The sequence below is a fragment of the Rhamphochromis sp. 'chilingali' genome, assembly GCF_963969265.1.
Source record: "Rhamphochromis sp. 'chilingali' genome assembly, chromosome: 17".
NCBI classification, from domain to species: domain Eukaryota; kingdom Metazoa; phylum Chordata; class Actinopteri; order Cichliformes; family Cichlidae; genus Rhamphochromis; species Rhamphochromis sp. 'chilingali'.
Genome location: NC_137944.1, coordinates 12,562,136 through 12,582,622, shown reverse-complemented (window position 1 = coordinate 12,582,622; position 20,487 = coordinate 12,562,136). Strand labels below are relative to the sequence as shown.

The 20,487-nt window shown below is 38.7% G+C and overlaps 1 protein-coding gene and 2 long non-coding RNA genes across 3 annotated transcripts; all 3 read right to left on the bottom strand.

Moving 5' to 3' along the window:
* Window positions 1-4,814: 4,814 nt before the first annotated feature.
* Window positions 4,815-6,032, bottom strand: LOC308385038 (uncharacterized protein). Its single transcript, XM_080863752.1, has 3 exons — window positions 5,987-6,032; window positions 5,746-5,825; window positions 4,815-5,267 (listed from the first exon to the last, which is right to left on the bottom strand). Exons 1-3 carry the CDS (start codon window positions 6,024-6,026, stop codon window positions 4,971-4,973), a joined length of 417 nt encoding a protein of 138 aa, XP_080719878.1. The 5' UTR covers window positions 6,027-6,032; the 3' UTR covers window positions 4,815-4,970.
* A 10-nt stretch (window positions 6,033-6,042) lies between these two features.
* LOC308385037 lies at window positions 6,043-7,038 on the bottom strand. Its single transcript, XR_013969447.1, has 3 exons — window positions 6,885-7,038; window positions 6,388-6,594; window positions 6,043-6,155 (listed from the first exon to the last, which is right to left on the bottom strand). It is a non-coding gene; the product is annotated as an uncharacterized lncRNA (long non-coding RNA).
* Window positions 7,039-7,751: 713 nt separating this feature from the next.
* Window positions 7,752-8,906, bottom strand: LOC308385049. The gene is made up of 3 exons (XR_013969448.1): window positions 8,789-8,906; window positions 7,936-8,131; window positions 7,752-7,848 (listed from the first exon to the last, which is right to left on the bottom strand). It is a non-coding gene; the product is annotated as an uncharacterized lncRNA (long non-coding RNA).
* Window positions 8,907-20,487: the final 11,581 nt, after the last annotated feature.

The following is a 20,487-nucleotide window of genomic DNA, read 5'->3' as shown; positions in this document are numbered from 1 at the left end:
TGGCATTAGAAGGCAACGAAACCCCTCACATCCTAGTGTTCGTTGATGAAGCTGGCTTCAACCTGGCCAAAGGTCAAAGGCGTGGCCGTAACATCATTGGCCACCGAGCCACTGTGGATGTCCCAGGCCAGCAAGGAGCAAATATAACAATGTGTGCCGCTATATCAGAAAGAGGTGTGGCCACACACATTCCCAGTTTAGGGCCCTACAATACACAAAAGCTCAATTTTTTGGACCACCTTTATACTGATCTGATCCCAGAAAATGAGAGAGGTGAAGAAGGACCTCAGCTACCACATTATGTCATTGTGTGGGATAATGTGAACTTCCACCGCGGCCCATGCATCAGAACCTGGTTCACCACCCATCCCCGGATGCTAATGGAGTTTCTTCCACCTTACTCTCCTTTCCTAAATCCAATTGAGGAGTTTTTTTCAGCTTGGAGGTGGAGGGTGTATGAGCATCAGGCTCAAGACCAGAGGGCCCTGCTGCATGCAATGGATGCTGCATGTGAGGACATCCCAGGGGATCAATGTAGGGGATGGTTGAGACATTCACGCCGTTTCTTCCCTCGCTGCATCGCAAGAGAAAATATCCGTTGCGATGTGGATGAGAATTTATGGCCTGACAGAGAGCAGCGCGTCGATGGCCAGGGGGATGAGGATGGTGGCCAGGAAAGAGAGGGTGACAATGGCGACCACTGAAAATATTACTGTACTATAGTTCTGAAACTTTATTTACAGTATGGTAGGCTAGAGGTTTTTTTTTTTGTTTTTTGTTTTTGTTTGTGTTTATAACTGTTCACATTTACAGAATCCTGTATATGTTTTCTTTTCACAGTATGTTCTCTAATGTTAACATTTCTTTGTACGAATAAAAATGTTTACAGTTTCCTTGAGTATGAGTGGTTTATTGGAGGCTGATTTTACTGTAAAATCTTTTAGTTTTATTCATAGTGGTATTCTGTTGCTAGACCTGTGCCTCAGTGACAAAACGTCTAAGCATTTTGACTTGCAGTGCTTAAACAATGCCAAAGGTATAATGCATTTTGGGGGCATTGACTATTTATATGAGAAGGATATTTAGTTTTGACACATGGATAAACTCTTTTGGGAGAGATATGAGCTTTTGCAGGGGATCCATGGTGTTGTGCTAAACCATCCAGGTTATTTTGACAAAAGCACTAAATGAATGCACATCTGCCAAGGCACTTGAGAAGGATCTGTGCTATTTTGACTGTACTGACCTTTTATATGGGAAAGGAATCTGCTTTTGAAGCATGGACGAAGAGTTTGGGGAAAGATATTTGATTTTGCTAGTGAGCTATAATGTTGGGCAGAACTGTAAGACTGTTTGGCCAAATGACCTTATGGTTTTGAGATTGTCATCTCGGTTTCAAGAAATGAGCCAAACCAATCGAGTGAAACTGTAATATCTCCTTTGCATTAAAAATACACTAGCTTCCTTCCCAAATGGAAATGACTTCACATTTTACAACAAGAGACGAAATTCCAGGCATTCATCAATATGATATCACAGTCATCATCATGCATTTCTAAAATCTCTCTTCAATGAAGCTGAACTATATCTCGTGTGATTTCTAGATTTGTAGAAAATTTATGAACAACCGCTAATTGCCTATGGCATGGTGATTAGCTGTTTCACACAGGATACATCCCATGGTCCCAAAACCCATAATCAGACACTGGATGGAAGCTACTTTGAAAGTCTGGTTTATGTGAAGAAGCCCATATTTCTAAATTATATACTTTGACCAAGAAATATAGAACTACAGTCTAATAATCTAATTGTACCTGTATTTGTTTTAATATAAAAGCCGACTAAAATAAATATGATGCAGTTATATTTCATCCTAAGGCAATATAGACCCACCCAGTTTAAAATTCATTTATTCAACACGTTCCTCTGTACTGTAACAAGAGAGGAAAGATTTCACGTTAACAACACATTGAAATTATTTAAATGCAGGAAGAGCTCTGGAAACAAACTCATCTACATTATAAATAAAACAAGCACATGTAAGCACTCTCTCCTTCCTTACAACAATACAAGACTGCCCTGCTCCTGAACTAAAGTGAAAAAAATAAAACATTGCCTCAGTATGGATAAATTCCCTAAATATAAGCAACAAAGTTGAGACAAAAGACCATGTATGATATGATATGATATGATATAATATGATATAATATATATATATATATATATATATATATATATATATATATATATATATATATATATATATATACCACCACAAAATGGTGGTGGCTAACCAACCGGACATAGTGGTGGTAGACAAACAGAAGAAGACGGCCGTAGTGATCGATGTAGCGGTTCCGAATGACAGCAATATCAGGAAGAAGGAACACGAGAAGCTGGAGAAATACCAAGGGCTCAGAGAAGAGCTCGAGAGGATGTGGAGGGTGAAGGTAACGGTGGTCCCCGTGGTAATCGGAGCACTAGGTGCGGTGACTCCCAAGATAGGCGAGTGGCTCCAGCAGATCCCGGGAACAACATCGGAGATCTCTGTCCAGAAGAGCGCAGTCCTGGGAACAGCTAAGATACTGCGCAGGACCCTCAAGCTCCCAGGCCTCTGGTAGAGGACCCGAGCTTGAAGGATAAACCGCCCGCAGGGGCGTGCTGGGTGTTTTTTTTTTTATAGCCACCTCCTGTACATGGATGACATCAAGCTGTATGCCAAGAGTGATCGAGACATCGATTCACTGATCCACACTACCAGGCTATACAGCAATGACATTGGAATGTCGTTCGGACTGGAGAAGTGTAGTCGGATGGTAACAAAGAGAGGGAAGGTAGTCAGAACTGAGGGGATTGAACTACCAGAAGGCAACATTGCAGACATAGAGGACAGTTACAAGTACCTGGGGATCCCGCAGGCGAATGGGAACCATGAAGAGGCAGCTAGAAAAGCTGCAACCACCAAGTACCTGCAGAGGGTCAGGCAAGTCCTGAGGAGTCAGCTGAATGGTAAGAACAAGATCCGGGCCATCAACACGTACGCCCTGCCCGTGATCAGGTACCCTGCTGGGGTAATAGGCTGGCCAAAGGAGGAGATAGAAGCCACTGACATAAAGACAAGAAAGCTCCTTACCATGCATGGAGGGTTTCACCCCAAGTCCAGCACCCTGAGGCTGTACGCTAAGCGGAAGGAAGGGGGCCGGGGACTGGTGAGTGTCAGCACCACAGTCCAGGATGAGACAACGAACATCCAAGAATACATTGGGAAGATGGCCCCAACTGACCGAGTGCTCAGTGAATACCTCAGGCAGCAGAAACCCAAGAAAGAGGAGGGAGACGAGGAACCATCATGGAAGGACAGGCCCCTGCACGGTATGTACCACCGGCAGATAGAGGGGGTGGCTGATATCCAGAAATCCTACCAGTGGCTGGACAAAGCTGGACTGAAAGACAGCACAGAGGCACTAATCATGGCAGCACAAGAACAAGCTCTGAGTACAAGATCCACAGAGGCTGGGGTCTATCACACCAGGCAAGACACCAGGTGCAGGCTGTGTAAAGATGCCCCAGAAACAATCCAGCACATAACAGCAGGGTGCAAGATGCTAGCAGGCAAGGCATACATGGAACGCCATAACCAAGTGGCCGGCATAGTGTACAGGAACATCTGTGCCGAGTATAACCTGGAAGTCCCGAGGTCAAAATGGGAGATGCCCCCAAGGGTGGTGGAGAATGACCGAGCTAAGATCCTGTGGGACTTCCAGATACAGACGGACAAAATGGTGGTGGCTAACCAACCGGACATAGTGGTGGTAGACAAACAGAAGAAGACGGCCGTAGTGATCGATGTAGCGGTTCCAAATGACAGCAACATCAGGAAGAAGGAACACGAGAAGCTGGAGAAATACCAAGGGCTCAGAGAAGAGCTCGAGAGGATGTGGAGGGTGAAGGTAACGGTGGTCCCCGTGGTAATCGGAGCACTAGGTGCGGTGACTCCCAAGCTAGGCGAGTGGCTCCAGCAGATCCCGGGAACAACATCGGAGATCTCTGTCCAGAAGAGCGCAGTCCTGGGAACAGCTAAGATACTGCGCAGGACCCTCAAGCTCCCAGGCCTCTGGTAGAGGACCCGAGCTTGAAGGATAAAACCGCCCGCAGGGGCGTGCTGGGTGTTTATATATATAAACACCCAGCTGTTCGTTGTCTCATCCTGGACTGTGGTGCTGACACTCACCAGTCCCCGGCCCCCTTCCTTCCGCTTAGCGTACAGCCTCAGGGTGCTGGATTTGGGGTGAAACCCTCCATGCATGGTACACTCTCAGAAATAGGGGTGCCAAAGTGTACCAAAAAGGGTACAAATGCTTGTCGCTGGGGGTGTTCCTTTTTGAAGGACATTTCTGTACCCTTTAGGCTTGGTACATTTTTGTACCTTATGAAGTTGTACCATCTGAAGTACAATCATGTACTTTCCTAAGACATAAATGTACCTTCAAACTATAGTACAGAAATGTTCCCTTGAAAAGGGTACAATAGGGTACCTATGAGGGTACCCCCCCAGCGACAACCTATTTCGTACCTAAAGAGACAAAAATGTACCCCAATAGTCCAAAATATTTGGTTATTTAACCATTTATTTTCGATAATAGAATCACATCAAAGCATTTAAACAACCACAGGAATACATCCTTGATTACATTCGTATATTGCCATAGGACATGTCAAGAAAAATACATTCATTTTAAAAAAGTAAACAATCACATAAAGACATTAAACACCTGAACACAATGTTTTGACGGATCACACATGGCGTTGAAAAGAGTGATACTTGGAAAAAGCTGCCTGGCAGTCGTTTATTCCACAAGTGATGCCGAAATGAGGCTCATGTGCGTGTACTAACCCAACATGTGTAATCAACTTCCTCAGAGTAAATGCCCTTTTTGAACATTTTGAACATTTGTGGAGTGGGGGCATATTTAATAGAGTTGGTTAAGTACCCTGGTGACACTTACTGGCAGGGGTTTGTCTCCCTGGTCTCCTATGTTGACAATGCAGTTCTGAAGAAAGACAAGTGTTTTCTTGAAGTATGCAGGGTAGGTCATGTTGAACACGAAGAAGGTGGAGAATGCTGAGATGTAGGCCTCATCCAGCGAGCAGCATGAGCAAACATCCACTCCTTCAACTGTGACAACACAGCGACACTGTCTTGAGAGGGCAGTTGTCCAACTCTTATCCTTCATTCGAATGGTTGGGTATGGACTCATGGGAGTATTCTGCAGAAGAGGAAGAAAAACATTAGTATACAGTATGTTTAAGCAATATGTGCCAAGTGGATTTTCAACAGATTCCTCAAATTACCTTCTTTTTTTTGCTGCAAAACAAAACTGTCTATTCTGATAACCTGTAAACATGGCCCCTACTCCAAACAAAAAGCTTCTTGACCAATGACTGTTGTGGTAGTGTTTGATAAGCTGTTAAAGTTTGACATAATATTCAAGGGCAAAAGCAATCACCCCTGACAGTGACAGTACCTGTGAAGAAGAATTTCCCTAAGGGGACAATAAAGGTCTATCTATCTATATAAACACCAGACAAAACCCAAGAGCACAGCAGCACTGTGGATTAACAGCAGTGTTTCCCCTACATTAGCTTAGCTGTGATGCTGAACCGCAGCTGAATTCAGCTCCATGCCAACAAAACACCGAGAATGAAACTTGTGGCCAAAGGCTATGCATTGCATCATGCATTTACCTCTCCAAGGATGATGAAATCTTCTATCTTCTCCTTGAAGATGGATGGCAAGAGGAGAAGTGCCCCCTTGAAGTCAATTCCTAGGTCATACAGATGCAAATACACTTCATTAGATTTTGATAGCATGCAAATTCCCATTAACATGCTCTTGACATGGCACTATGGTACATCAATTATCTTTGGAAGAGAGAGCAAATGAATTGTCACAAAATTTACTATTTGTATGAGGTCAAATTAGCACCTGTAATGTCTTCAGCCAGTGCATTCTCTCTTGCCTCCATGTAGACCTTCTTCAGTGGAAAATCCTTGGTCATTTGAAGAATATTTTGAAGAACAGCAGTGAAGTTTTCGCTAAAGCGGCGACAGATGTTGTCTTGGCAGGGATGCATTAAATCAACCTCATAACACAACTGGAAATGAAAAGAGCAGAATAGACAAAAGAATGACATTTTACATTGAGGATTTAAACTTTTGACATGTTTAAAGACACAGACTGGAGATAAATGTAAAGTGCTTTAACCCTTGAACAAAAATTCTAAAGATAATGAACAGATTGATTAATCAGTTAGTACAGAAAATAATAATCAGATTTAGAGACAAAAAATCATTAGCCGTTTCCCCAATCATCTTAACAATTCTTACCCCTGCAGATGTCCCCAGGAATGGATATCTCTTTAATAGGTCCACAGTACACATTCCTTCAGCTACCTCTCGACGTCTCCATGCAAAGGTTTTTGTCATGCGGTCTTTCACCAGTGCTGTGTCAGGATGTAGCTTCTTGTGCTGATCATTTAGCACCTTGATATGAGCATCAACGGAGGCTGCATCTTCCCCCACAAAGCACGAATCCTTTGTCAAAGCAGATATCAGTATTATCATAAGTAAACTCTGATAAGTTAATGTTACTCGAAATGCGGTAATTTGTACACCAAATGCTTTGAAAAAAATGCAAAAATGTTGAATAGGAATTGCAAGTTGAGCTGACTTTTGTTAAATCAACTGTGAAGTTCCTTTTTCTATGTTAATGTTATCTGTTAACATGTTTCTTTCAATTAATGTTTACTTTTAGCTTTACAGTGAACATAATAAGACTACATATGTTACCTTAGCTCTTAGAGGCTGAGGGTGTGAGGACTTACGAGAGAGGGCTTCAGTCTCTTCAGACAGGAGCTGCTGGATTCCTCTGTGGTCCGATGTTTCTGCGTGCGTCCAAACTTTTCTTTAACCCGGTTCACTTCTTCGTTGCTGATTAGGGGAGCCCGTTCTGCTTTGAACTTTCTCTTGAGTTGGCTGTGCCAGGTGTCCTAGTTGTTTCAAATGTATATAAGTAGTTAATTATGGTTACTTTATATTAATATAATCTATAAAAGAAACAAAAAAGGAGAGGTACTCACATAAGAAAGGATACTTCACAATCAGGGCTTTGATGACCTGGATGTAGTCTGAGTGGGTTGGGTACCTGTTTCAAACATAAGAAAAACAACCCACAGTACACTGATTACTCTTATCCTTTCCTGGGGGCTTTTCTGTTCTTCAATTCTTCTAATCATATTGTTATTACCGTAAATAGTATGTTGTAGACCAATGTCAAATCAATGTAGCTAAAGTTGATTTTAATTTCTTAAAAATGGGCGTGGACAAACAGCCACACCTCTCCCAAACTTCATTAATTTAATTGACTGCAGTCCTGAATTATTAATTTACTCTTGAGCAAATTCGAAAATGAACACTTTGGATATCATAGTCCAGACAAGGTCTGGAGACACAGGATGTATGGTTTTACCACTATTGCCAGTTCATTGGAACCGTGTGTCACGCCAGACTCGAACGCTGGTCTCCAGATTGGGAGGCAGATGGGCTAAGCATTTGTTCTCTGCCTCTCTTACAACAGCAATATTAATATTAAGAAATTAATGTAATTATTCAGAAAGGAACCCTTACATTGTGTACTGTGACAGCATTTCATAAAGAGTCCCAATTATTTTGTTTTGGTACTTCTGTTTTTTCTGGACTGGTTCTTTGAGATCCAAGCGACTCTGGACATCTTGTGGGAATTTTGGAATGGAAATAACTGCAGGCAGTCTACGGCAAGAAGGTATAGAACTGCAATACAGTAGGAAAACAGCATTAACTAGCCATTTTGCAAACACTTAAATGCATATGCAAATTTAGACATTTATCACAACCTACCTCTGGTTTGCTTGGGACACTGGACCTTCAACTGTACCTTCAAATGGGTCGACCGGTTGTAAAGTGATGATGACTTCCTTGTAGCGGTTTGTGAAGTCTCTGAACTTCAGCTGCTTTTTGAAAGACTTGTCAAAAAGATATGCAACCATGGTCTCAGTGAGTCCACAGTCTACCGTCTCTCCATCTACATCGTTATCTGAAATATAAAGTACAGTATGAAATAAAAATAAAACCATTTTCAAATTTAGTTTTAAAGTGACATTATGGTCAATACATAATAATAATAATAATAATAATAATAATAATAATAAGCTATCATTGTGAATCTGTCTATATTCCCCAAAAGGAAGTTACAATTAATTCTCTTGATTAATTGTTAATATAAATTAACTGGTAATATAAAAATGTAAGTAAGTGTCCCTGCGCAGAGCTTACAGCTCTCATATTCGAAAATCCCACTAAGTAGGTGGAATGGTACAAATGTGTACCTTCCATTGTTTAAAATCCCTTTGAGCGGGAAACAAGTTAGATGCGATAAATTTTGCTTAGAAAACGATTTTGTTAATAGCTATATTTACATACTAGCATGTTTTGAGAAATTATTGATTTTTTTACATTGTTGTACACGGTTCGTCACTATTTATTGATAAAACACTCGAATACCGCGGGCAGACAGACGTTGAACATTCCACCAACAGTCTAAATAGTCCACATTTGTACCTTTCTTTGTTTAAAACTTAGTTAACTGCTAGCTTTCGCCCATGTTAAATCTAGCTCTTCGGACTTTTGCTAACTCTACTGTAAAATTACACGTTGTAATTTTTATAAAAACACAAAATCACACCCGACTTACCTCTAAATCTTTGCGCCTCGTCGTCTGACACATCAATGCCTTCTTCCATCAACCTTTTAAGGAGCTCCTCCGTGGATAACCCCCTGAGAGTCATTTTCTGCATCAACGCTAGTCAGCGAGGAGGTGGAGCACTCATCGCTGCTGCCTTTTCGGCCTTTGGGATTAATGCGCGTTGCGAACTTGACACATGAAAATACAACATTGTGGTATTAATGCGCAGTTGTTTAGAAACCGTTATGCTGTCTTGGCGAACTATATTTGTAACTTACAAAATGTAGTCACTGTAACATAAAAATCTGCTTGACATTTTAACTTCCAAAGAACCTCGGTTTAACTTGATGTTGCAAATTCCATAAAAACCTCACAATTAATGAACAATTCTAGGATGTAGTAAAAGCAAAAAAGTAAACGGCCAAACATAACAGTAAAATGATTTCACGTTTTTGAAAGATTTAAAACATTAAAAAATTATAACTGGAACTTAATAAAATGGAAATGGACCAGTTTTTTTTAACATCATTTGGTTGTGCCTGCATGTCATTGTGTGTGTGTGTTTTTTAATATAATTTAACATAACTTACACAAAGGTAGGTTACAGATATTCTTTGCATCATAGGATAATTTACGTAGAGAGGAGAGGACCAACAGATTTGATTATAACATGTAGCTTTTATGAGCACACTCACATCTCATATGAATTTTACAATTAACCAGGCCCATCCAGATTTTCCCATGCTGACCCATTACCACATTCTGCCACTGTCACTGCAGTACAGGTCAAAATGGTACAGATTTGTACTTTATTTCAAATTGTACCTTTAAAGGGGCATTTCTGGACTTTTAAAGACCAGTATTGTACTTTTAAGGGAACATTTAAAAAAAATGTACCTATAGGTACAAAAATGTTCTTCTCTCGTACCTCTATTTCTGAGAGTGTAAGGAGCTTTCTTGTCTTTATGTCAGTGGCTTCTATCTCCTCCTTTGGCCAGCCTATTACCCCAGCAGGGTACCTGATCACGGGCAGGGCGTACGTGTTGATGGCCCGGATCTTGTTCATGCCCGTAGTGCTGCATTAACATCATCTAGCAGACCTTCTTCACGTAATCTTGGTAACCGGCTACGGGGGATCCAGGTTTCAAGCTTGGCCATGATCCTATTTTTCAGGTCAGTTCCTCTCGCACTCAACGATCCTTCTCCTATTGCACTTGGGGCTATGTACTCAATCTCGGGTGGGGGTGATGATATCTCCCCCCTGACCTGGCGTCCTGACTCCTCCTTGCCGTAGCATTTGTGTTGTACCTCGTCAATCTCTAGCTGTGAGAGCAGTCCCTTCTTTCGAATGTTGGAACACTCAGCTACTAGTTGTTTCACCGTCATTGTGGATGTTGGGTATCGAAGAATCCATAGGTCCCTATATATATATATATATATATATATATATATATATATGTGTGTGTGTGTAAACTTGAATATATAGAATGAAGCTTGAATATATAGAATGAAACTTGAATATATGGAATGATCGTCTGAATATATAGAATGAAGCTTGAATATATAGAATGAAACTTGAATATATAGAATGAAGCTTGAATATATAGAATGAAACTTGAATACATGGAATGATCGTCTGAATATATAGAATGAAGCTTGAATATATAGAATGTATGAACCTCATTTTTAGAGATGAGGTGTTTCTGAATTCTCTGCCTTTACAAAATGGCATCAGCTGAACTATTTCAGTACTTTTTAGAGCTTGACAACTGTTTTGCCACAGCTGTTCAAACTGCAAATGGTAGAAATAATTTGGAATTTATACTACGTCACCTTGAAGAACACGTTTTCATTATTGCAACATTTCTAGTGCTCATGAATAATGTTCAACAAAATGTTTCTGGGAGAAGATCATGCACACTTCTTGAGGGAATTTATCAATCACTGATGGAGATGTCAACTGAGCTAACACTTCGAGCAGAAGCTGAAGCCCGTTATGGGCTCATTATACCATTCTACGTCTCAAAGAGGAAGGCCAAGGTAAGTGATAAAAATGGAAACAAATTTATTCATAATGTGTATGGAACTTGAGAGAGTCAAGAGATGGCAAACAAGATAATGAATCCAAGAAATAAGAAAGAAGTTAACATATTTGTTACTCTTTTAGGTCCAACATACCAGCTACTCAGCTGACTGACATGCGAGACTTGGGGTTTAGTTGGATGGCCATATCTCAAATGTTGTCAGTAAATGTTTGAACACTTTACAACCACAGGATACAACTAGGTTTAGGGGACTATGGAACTTTTAATAATACTTCAAATGTGGACCTTTATCATCGCATTACTGAGATTCTTACACATATCCCTGGCTCAGAAGAATCCTACTTTAGTGGTAGTTTGAGAGGAAGAGGAATCAGAGTTCAGCGGTGGTGAGTGCGAGAACGTTTAAGAATAGTTGATCCAGTGGGAAGAGCTTTGAGAGGACGGAGAGCAATTCAGGGGAGGGTCTACAATGTCACTGTCCCAAATCAAGTGTGGTATGCCTTTTTTCACTTTTTAAATTTGATTAATGTTAATTATTACTTCCTGCATTGTAGTAATATAATATATTGTTTTAATAAACAATGTTGTATAATGTCTGGGTTTAAAATATTGTTTATCTCCAGAAATAGGTTACATGACAAAAGTACAATGTCAAAGTCATAGACCTTTATTTTAATGTACATCTAGTGTCATAATAATAATATATTTCTTCTTATTCCAGGCATATTGACACAAACCATAAGTTAAATCCTTGGGGGTTTGTGTTTCATGGAGGAGTTGACGGCTATAGTCGCTGCATGTATAACACAAACAACAAACCGGCAAGGGTTTAACTTATGGTTTGTGTCAATATGCCTGGAATAAGAAGAAATATATTATGTACATTAAAATAAAGGTCTATGACTTTGACATTGTACTTCTGTCATGTAACCTATTTCTGGAGATAAACAATATTTTAAACCCAGTCATTATACAACATTGTAATAATATATTATATATTATATATACTCATACACTACATGAGATGCTGCACAGATAACAGAGCATCAACTGCTATGCAACTTTTCCAGAGTGCCGTTGATCTCTTTGGCCTCCCACAACGTGTCAGGGGTGATGCTGGCAGTGAGAATATTGATATTGCACGGTTTATGATTGAACATAGAGGGCCAAACAGAGGACGCTTTATGGTTGGACGAAGTGTGCATAATCAAAGAATTGAAAGATTGTAGGGTGAACTAAACAGAGTTGTGTCAGCATACTTTAAAGACCCTTTCCTCTTTATGGAAAATGTTGGGATTTTAGATAGCACTGACCCATTTCATATTAGGGCTCTTCACCATGTATATCTTCCAAGAATTAACAGATCTGTGGATGAATTTGTAAATCAGTGGAACCATCACAGCTTAAGGACAATGGAAAATAACTCCCCGCTGCAGCTGTGGACTGCTGGAATGTTGTAACTTCCTCAGCATCACACAGTCTCAGTCAAGTGCACTTCAGACATCGTTCTTACCATCACCAGCAGTTGACGGCTGACTTGAGGCAGATCGACCTCTTGAGTGACGATGGAAATCATGGGATAGACGTTTTTTTATACAGCATGCTTCAGGTAAGTTATTAGTAAATTTGTTTGTGTTAATTAAAAAAATGTATTTGAGTGCCAGACACTAAAAATTGTGAAATATCATGATATTGAAAAAGGTCCAAGACTATTATTTAGGTAAAAGTAAGGTAAGGTAAAAAGACTGGTTTTATCTTCATATTCACTTGTGCCATTTAAATCATAAAAGTAGACAAATAAAGTGTTTAGACTACACTTTTCTTTCATGACAAACCATACTTGTCACAGTATATGTTACATATGATTGTATGATGTACTAATTTAACTGTTAATAAACATGAATTATGATTCATTCATTAAATAAAATATGTTATACATTTTAAACTCTTTAAACTCTTTTTTAAAAGACACAAATTACATAAAAAGTAGGAACACAGAACACTTTATTTGTGTATTTCCAGTACCCAGAGGAAGGAAATAATATTCTGCAGTAATAGGGCTGGTCTTAAAAAAAAACAAATGAACGAGGAAAAAAACCCCCCCCAAACAATCTACAATGAGCCTGTGTTATCAAGTAGTATAGTAAAATATGCAAACAAAATCCTTAAAACACTCCCTGCAAACCAGGTTATGTTTATTATTATTATTATTATTATTATTATTATTATTATTATTATTATTATTATTATTATTGTTTATAATACTTTGATAACATTTAATAATTTGATAATATTGTATTATCATATAGTGTGATATAATGTTCATATTCCAACTGTAACATAACCAGGTTTGACCAAACCAATGTCTGTCACATTTATAGACAACTTTGCTGCCAGTGTTGGAGATACTCTTTCCACCTTTTAGTATGTAGGGTTACAGTAATACTTTTCAAAACTTTACCAAAACCTAACAAAAACATTTTTTTAAACCTGTGAGTTAAGCTAAAAGTTAAATGATATTAATACAAAGTTCTGTGTAAAGCATAAATGTTCATATGGGACACTGAAATAAAGCTTAACTCATCTCATTTGAAAATTCGCATTGTGGAATAGTTGAACACAGGAAGCATTTGAGAAAACTTCTATATTCTATTCTATTCTATTCTATTCTATTCTATTCTATTCTATTCTATATAACAATGAGATTGTGGCATATTATATTGCTCACTGCAGGGGTGCTAAATAATCTAATGTTACTATGGGTCATTTCAGAGTCAAAACATGCCATATAAGCAGGAAAACAAATTAACTACAATCAAAAAACAAAAAATGCCTCACATGTATAAACTGAAACAAAATTATTCCATCCATTCTCTTCGGCTTATCAAATCCATGTCTGATTTGAAAGTAGTGTACACTGCATGAACTGGTATTTAAGCTGTAATTTGAAAGACACACATGAAGCTTATTTAGGCTATACAGTCCTACTGCTGTCCAGGGTGTACTCTGATGTGGGGTTAACAACATTAACAAAAAACAAGAAAATAAAAAATGCATATGCAAAATAGAAAAAACCCCAAATCCTCATCATGTCAACAATCTTTAAGAAAACACATCATGATCTTCCAAATCCTGATGAATTCCATATTGCAAAATCCATGTCTGATTTGAAAGTAGTGTACACTGCATGAACTGGTATACGAAGGATATTTTCACAAGTATTGGGCACTGGAAATCTGCAGTTAGTGACGAACTCAAGGCTTGGCTTTGGAGAAAAACCCAGGGCTGGTATGCTGTCACATCCAGTGCAGAAAACAAGAATATCTTCCAAAGAGACATCATTTTCAACTATAAGATAGAAAAACTACAAAATGATAATGAGATTCTGACTAAGACTACTGATGTACAGATACATTAAATTACCAAAAGATCAAATCAAAAGTGAAACATGTATATTTTTTAAAATTAAGCTGTAATTTGAAAGACACCCATGAAGCTTAATTAGGCTATACAGTGAAACCACAATGTCAAAAAAATAAGTTAGTGGAGACCACAACATATTAAACGTACGTGGATGCAGAAATAGCCTATTATTTGTACTCAGTATACAGGATTGGTAGTTATCCTCCTATTTATCCTGTTATTTATTTATCCTGTTAATACACTGAAGTCAAACTGAAATCACATTTGGATAAAATGTTCTTTGTAAATCCAGCACTTGCATCAGTACTATCTATCTACCTTTTTTGTTATGGCGTCTATGTCTGTAATTTCATGATGCTGCTGCACAAAAGTGAGAATTTCGATTTATGGTCAAACAATGTGCCAAATAGTAAACTGACATTCTGCCTCCTGAAGATAGTCTTGCCAGAAAGCCAGGGTCCGGCACTCGTCTTGAAATACATTACTCCCTCGTTCGGAGTGAATGATCTGGAATAGATTCTACATATCAGTTGCTCTCAGAGCCATTCCAGCTTTCACGAAAAGGCACTTCATCTGAAGAGGGTATGTCTGTAGAGCATCTAGGACACCTAGAGACCTCAAGCCATCTCTGTTAGTTTTCTTTCACCAGACATAACTGAGTTAATAACCTTTGAGTTACAATCCTCCTCTAAGGTTTCCTTTAGGCAAATTTACTCATAAAATATATCTTCAAAAGTTGATATTGTTACAAGTCCTTTGAAATAGCAAGAAAGCAGATACATACAGAGGAGAAAAATGAAATACAAAACAAAACAGGCCGCTAATCAGTGTCAACTGAAACTGTCATCACTACTTTGCAGCTGTCAGGTGGAGCATTTGGCCTAAGGACAGTCAAAGACTTTTCTTGTATCTGGATTTTTAATGCTTTAATCACTAAAAGTTGATGGCAGGAACTGCTATGTCAGCAGTTTCACAGACTGTTGATGGAATTTGTTCCTTCATTTAGATAATTTTGGCACTTCATGGCCATGTTTCTCAAAATACAGACAGATAAAAAACAGTTTCTAACTTGCTGCAAACTCCTTTTCCATGTGTGTTTAGAGGGGTGAAAAAAAAAGCAAATCGCTTACAGTTTAGCATTTATCTTAGAAAAATCTGTTCAATAAATTCAATTGAGCCAGAATCTAATCCAATACTACTGTGTAGTACCTGAGGTTACACTATATAACATTCACTATAATGAAGGCAGAAAGCCTCTGAAGTCATCTCTTGTCACACGGTAGGATTGCTGGAATAGTAGATGTACACTCAACTTGAAATATCAAAGACGTGTTGTGAACAAATTGACTGATATCAAGTTTCCACTAAATATTTTTGAAAAATAAATAAAAAAAATGTGGCCTTTTAAATCCTCCTTAAGCTTGGCTAAGGTTTACTTAACTAATGTTAAAGGAGGATTTAAATGACCCAGTGTCAGTGGTTTGAGACACATTGCAGCCAGTTCAGCTATAATGGTGCAAACACATCTTTGTATCAAGATGCAAATGAAATCTCACATCCTCCCAAATGTATCCATGGCAGTAACAGTCTGCGGAGTATGTCTCCCAGATTATGTCCACTGAGATTATGGCAGCTAAACATACATTAAAATTAGCTGTAGGTCTTAATGTCACATCACATTACAGAGAAGTACCAATTCAAACATGGCTCCAATGACATACAGAGTGCTGTTTTGGCATCTTCAGTTAGGCACATAGTATGTTACACATACAATTTCTGAAGTTTCAGTACAGATTGGCATGCAGCATTGAAAACCCATGATGGATGGCGATCAGATTTAAGATGTGGCACTAATGGCATTCAATTAGGATGCTTTCAAAAGTATTATATATATATAATGTATAGTAAAGTTTGTTCCAACAACTGATTCTCCTTGAGACACTTGAGCACAGTTTTTTTTTTTTAAGATGCTTGGCAGATTGCTTGTTCTATGTATCTTGGGAAATCTGGCACAATTCAGGCTGTCTCTACGGATTTTGTCTCTGAATGTGATTCCAAGTGAACTCAATGATATTAAGATCAGGGCTCTGTGGGGGCCATACCATCTGTTGAAGAACTCCATATTGCAGAAGATAGTTCTTTGTAACATCGGCCATATGTTTGGATTCACTGTTATGATGGAATAAATTTGAAACTGATCAGACACCTGCCTTATCTTCTTCTTCTTCTTCTTCTTTTTCAGCTGAACCCTTTAGGAGGCACCACAGTGGATGTTCCTCCTCCATCTCACTCTGTCAACTCCAGTTTGGCTTTTTTGTGAAGTTACTAAAAATCTAAACATTAACTGTATAATGTGAAGGCTTGTGAATCCCTGTTTTGAAATCTCCATATTAGCATTTTGGCTGTCACCAAGGTGGAATTTTAGTCACACCTGACCATGAGAGGGTGGCGTCCATATACTGCTCACGTGCAGTTCACAGCTCTTAAGAAGAACTCTATATTGCATTAGAAGTAAATTAGCACCTGCTTCTTGTATAGACTGTATGAGCACAATTTAATAAATTAGTGCAACAAAGCTTAACAAAGTTTTCCAAGTCTTAATTATACTCATGTATGGAGGCTGATTATCGCTATTTGTGTCTGGACAAGAAACTTCTCAGTCTCACTGGCAACCACCAAACTATAACTTAACAGTATCTAATCAACACTCATGGCAATTATTGAGCAAAAATCACCCATAAAAGCTTGTGTTTTCTGACTTGTTGCAATGGCCACCACACCAGTATGGCTTTAGTGGGTGTTGCATGAAAGGGAAATCGGCGGCTGTGCAAAAATTGTGATTAACGCCAAAAAGAGCATGAGAAATTTGTTATGTTCACCAATGAACCAATGAAATTCTAACTAGTCTCTTAACTACAAATAACAGAAGACACATGTGATGTTCTTCTGTGTCTTACTCGTGAGTCAGTCAACAAAGCACAGTCCTCCAAATCAATACTTTAATAAAGTCATTCCATGCGTTTATAGCTGGAATAACCTACTGAGCATGGTGTGTGGGGGTTGATCATGTTCCCATTCCCCTCCAAATTGCTCCTCCTTTTCACTGATCGCACATATGTATTCCGAATTTTGCCTCACGTAGCTCTCCTTCCTCCCACAGCACTGTCTCTCCCCTGTTAATCAATAAGGGATGGCTCTGCACTTGTTTAACCTAGCACAGCTCCCCCGCTTGAGTGTGGATCAGGTGACACACCGCATTAATAAATAAATAAGCAGAGGGAGGGAGTGGAGCACTCATCACAGTGCCAATGATGGGACAATTATCTCATTGCAAATAACGCTCTCCCACAATCACCTGCCAAAATCGAAGAAATCGATAGGGGTTGGAGGCGAGATAGAAAAAGGGGAGGGAGGTGGGAGGGAGTGAGGGGGAGGTGGGAGTCGGTGGGAGGGAGGAGGACAGAGGTTAAGCAGAAGGAAAACAGAGAGGAAAAAAAACAAGGGGAAACAAAACAGGTAATGGAACAGACCTGCTGGAGGTGTTGTTAGTCATAATAGTGGTTTACTGCTATAAGCATCTGCATGCTAAGTTTTATCTTGAATTTGAACATCTCATTTTACTTTATTTAGTAAACTATTCCTTTACTATACCATGGTTTTGTGTTTTTGTGCTGCATTTCTCATGTTCTCTTCAAATTTTTTTGGATTTTCTTCTTTGTGTTCCTCATCCCTCCCACCTCACATGTTTAGTGTTAGTCCTGGCATCCTTGTGTAGTTATTTGTTATTTGGTTAATTCTGTTTTTACTTTGAAGCTTGTTTCTTTTACTGTCTGCTTTCCCTCGTTTGCGACTTTTTGGCCCCCTTTGGCCGTTTCACCTTTGTTTGATTGTTTCCACCTGTGCTGAATCACGGATCACCCCTATGTGTTTAGATAGTTCAGAGGAGTGTACTGAAAAACAAGTTGAACAGAGCGAGGCATTCTTTGCGTTAGATTACTTCATAAAATCGGAAGCCCCAGTTAGAGGTAACAGAGGGATGGCCTACAAAGTGAGATAACTGGGTTAGCGAGCTAGCTTGATATTAAAGTCAGAGTTTTCTGTGCAATGTAATTGTTTCATTTTACCTGGCTAAATCACCATGGTTACTTGTGCTGAGCAAGTAACCTGATCAGGAGCAGGTTATCTTTAACGTTTCATTTTAAAATTGGCTGGAAGCATCACGTTTTCACTGGTTCTTGAATTGTCTCTGCCAATGACGTTATGTTTTTGGCAGTGGTTGCATGTGTGGATGTCATAATTTTTGTCTGGAAACACAACAGCTTAAAAGTTGTGATCAAATTCTGATAAAACTTTGTAGGGAGAGTGGGGCCATGTTAACAATAAATTAAATTGTGGCTTAGCTCCACCAAGGTCCTCAAGGTCAACTTAAGGATGTAATGGTCAACAACTGACTGAAAACCTTTTAATTTAAAACCAATGATTGTGCTATTTTGCTAATAATAGACACATTTAGAGACATGTAACACTGTAGATGTGTATTATAACAATCATGATACAGTAAATATTTGTTTAAAGTCGTACATTTTGATGAAAAATAACAATAAGTTTTCAGACTGACTATGAGTATGTTGACTTGGGATACAGTGACAGGTTATAACTGTTTAAGTATATAATTACATATTATTGTTTTTGGAAAATAAAATCCATCCATCCATTTTTGTCCGCAGACACCTCCTGTCCAGGGAACACCAAGGCATTCTCAGGCCAGCCGAGAGATAAAATCTCTCCAGCATTTCTTGTGTCTGCCCCTGTGCAGAGGGTAGGGACAGACTGACTGGTAAACTGAGAGCTTTGCTTTTACTCTCAGCTCTCTCTTCACCGCAATGGACCAGAATCATTCACGTTCATAATATATTAATAAATAATATTTAATCTTTAAATGACTTGTGTTGATTTCATGTTCTTCAGAGATTTTTCATCGCCAATTTATCATCAGCATTTGATAACGTCTCCGATGGAAGTAGGTGACATTCATAAGGATCATACTGAATCACGTGACATGTGAAATGTGAAACAGCTTTTTTTTGAGCGGGCACAAAACCTGAAGCACAAACTCAGCTATAAAGCAGAAGACTAACTACTATTGTGTTACCTGTTATTGCTGACTGTGGATTTAGACAAAAAAAAGCCTGCCTGTGTTGAACTTTGTTAATCCAGGTTTTCTGTGAGTTCTGACACAAAAGGAAGCATCTCACGTATCATTTGACTTCATTATCTTATGAACAGTTGTTGAAAAGAACTTAACAGTAAAATGCAACACTGTTGGTGCAACTAACACAAGAGAGCAATGCTGCAGAAAATCATTAATGCTGGGAATTCATGACCATCATAAGCACAAGCAATCAAACCAATATATTACCTTGAGTTTATATATATATTTTATGTGATAGAGCTCAGAAACGTCAACTTCTGATACAATCCCTTAGCCTAATAAAGAGGGGCTGTGGATATCACTAAAGTTTGTGGCCATTTCAAAGTGAAATTAATTTGGAATTTGTGATTCTTGCCATCCATCTATAATCACACTCAGGTGCTTTTGTATGAATATGACGATTTTTGGTTGCTGTTATACTAAATGAATACCCAGTGAATTAAAGACGTGCAGTTCCCTCAGTTCTGTTCTTTTTTTTTTTGCAATTTTTTTGCAATCAGCTCTCATCAACCTCGTCTCTGTTTAGATTATGAAAAGCTTTGATAAACCTATTGTATCCCACCTTCAGCTTCCATCAGCAGACAGATGAAGTTAGCGTCTAGACTGAGGAAACAGAGAAATATTTAGCTACACAACACCCACAGATTGGTTTTCATGAGAAAAAAAACAAATGGAGAGAGTGTTGTAAAGGACAGCAGACGGCTGATCCAAGTATATAAAATTATCTTAAAGGGGTTATAAGAGCATAAAGTACTCGCTCCAAGTTTTTAATGGTACTCTATTGTGTACATGTTTTAATCTCTCTATGAACTTGTTATAGTCAGGCGACAGATAATGCTGCTCTAAATCTGCTGTATGCGATAGGAAATACTCTCCACTATCTTTTAAACATCATTTGTTATTGTTGTGCTTACAGTTTGTAGCATGCCCCCCAAGATGTATACAACAATTTAAAAGAGGAAATGTAATATGTATAAACGTAATACTTATCAATGTGATTGTAATTCTTTTTTCACTTATATGCTATT

Coding starts and splice junctions, on each gene's coding strand:
- LOC308385038 (XM_080863752.1), bottom strand. CDS start 6,026: ATGGAGGCAAGAGAGAATGCACTGGCTGAAGACATTACAG. Junction 5,826..5,986: donor ACTGGCTGAAGACATTACAG/GTGCTAATTTGA, acceptor TGTATGACCTAG/GAATTGACTTCAAGGGGGCA. Junction 5,268..5,745: donor ATTTCATCATCCTTGGAGAG/GTAAATGCATGA, acceptor CCTCTTCTGCAG/AATACTCCCATGAGTCCATA.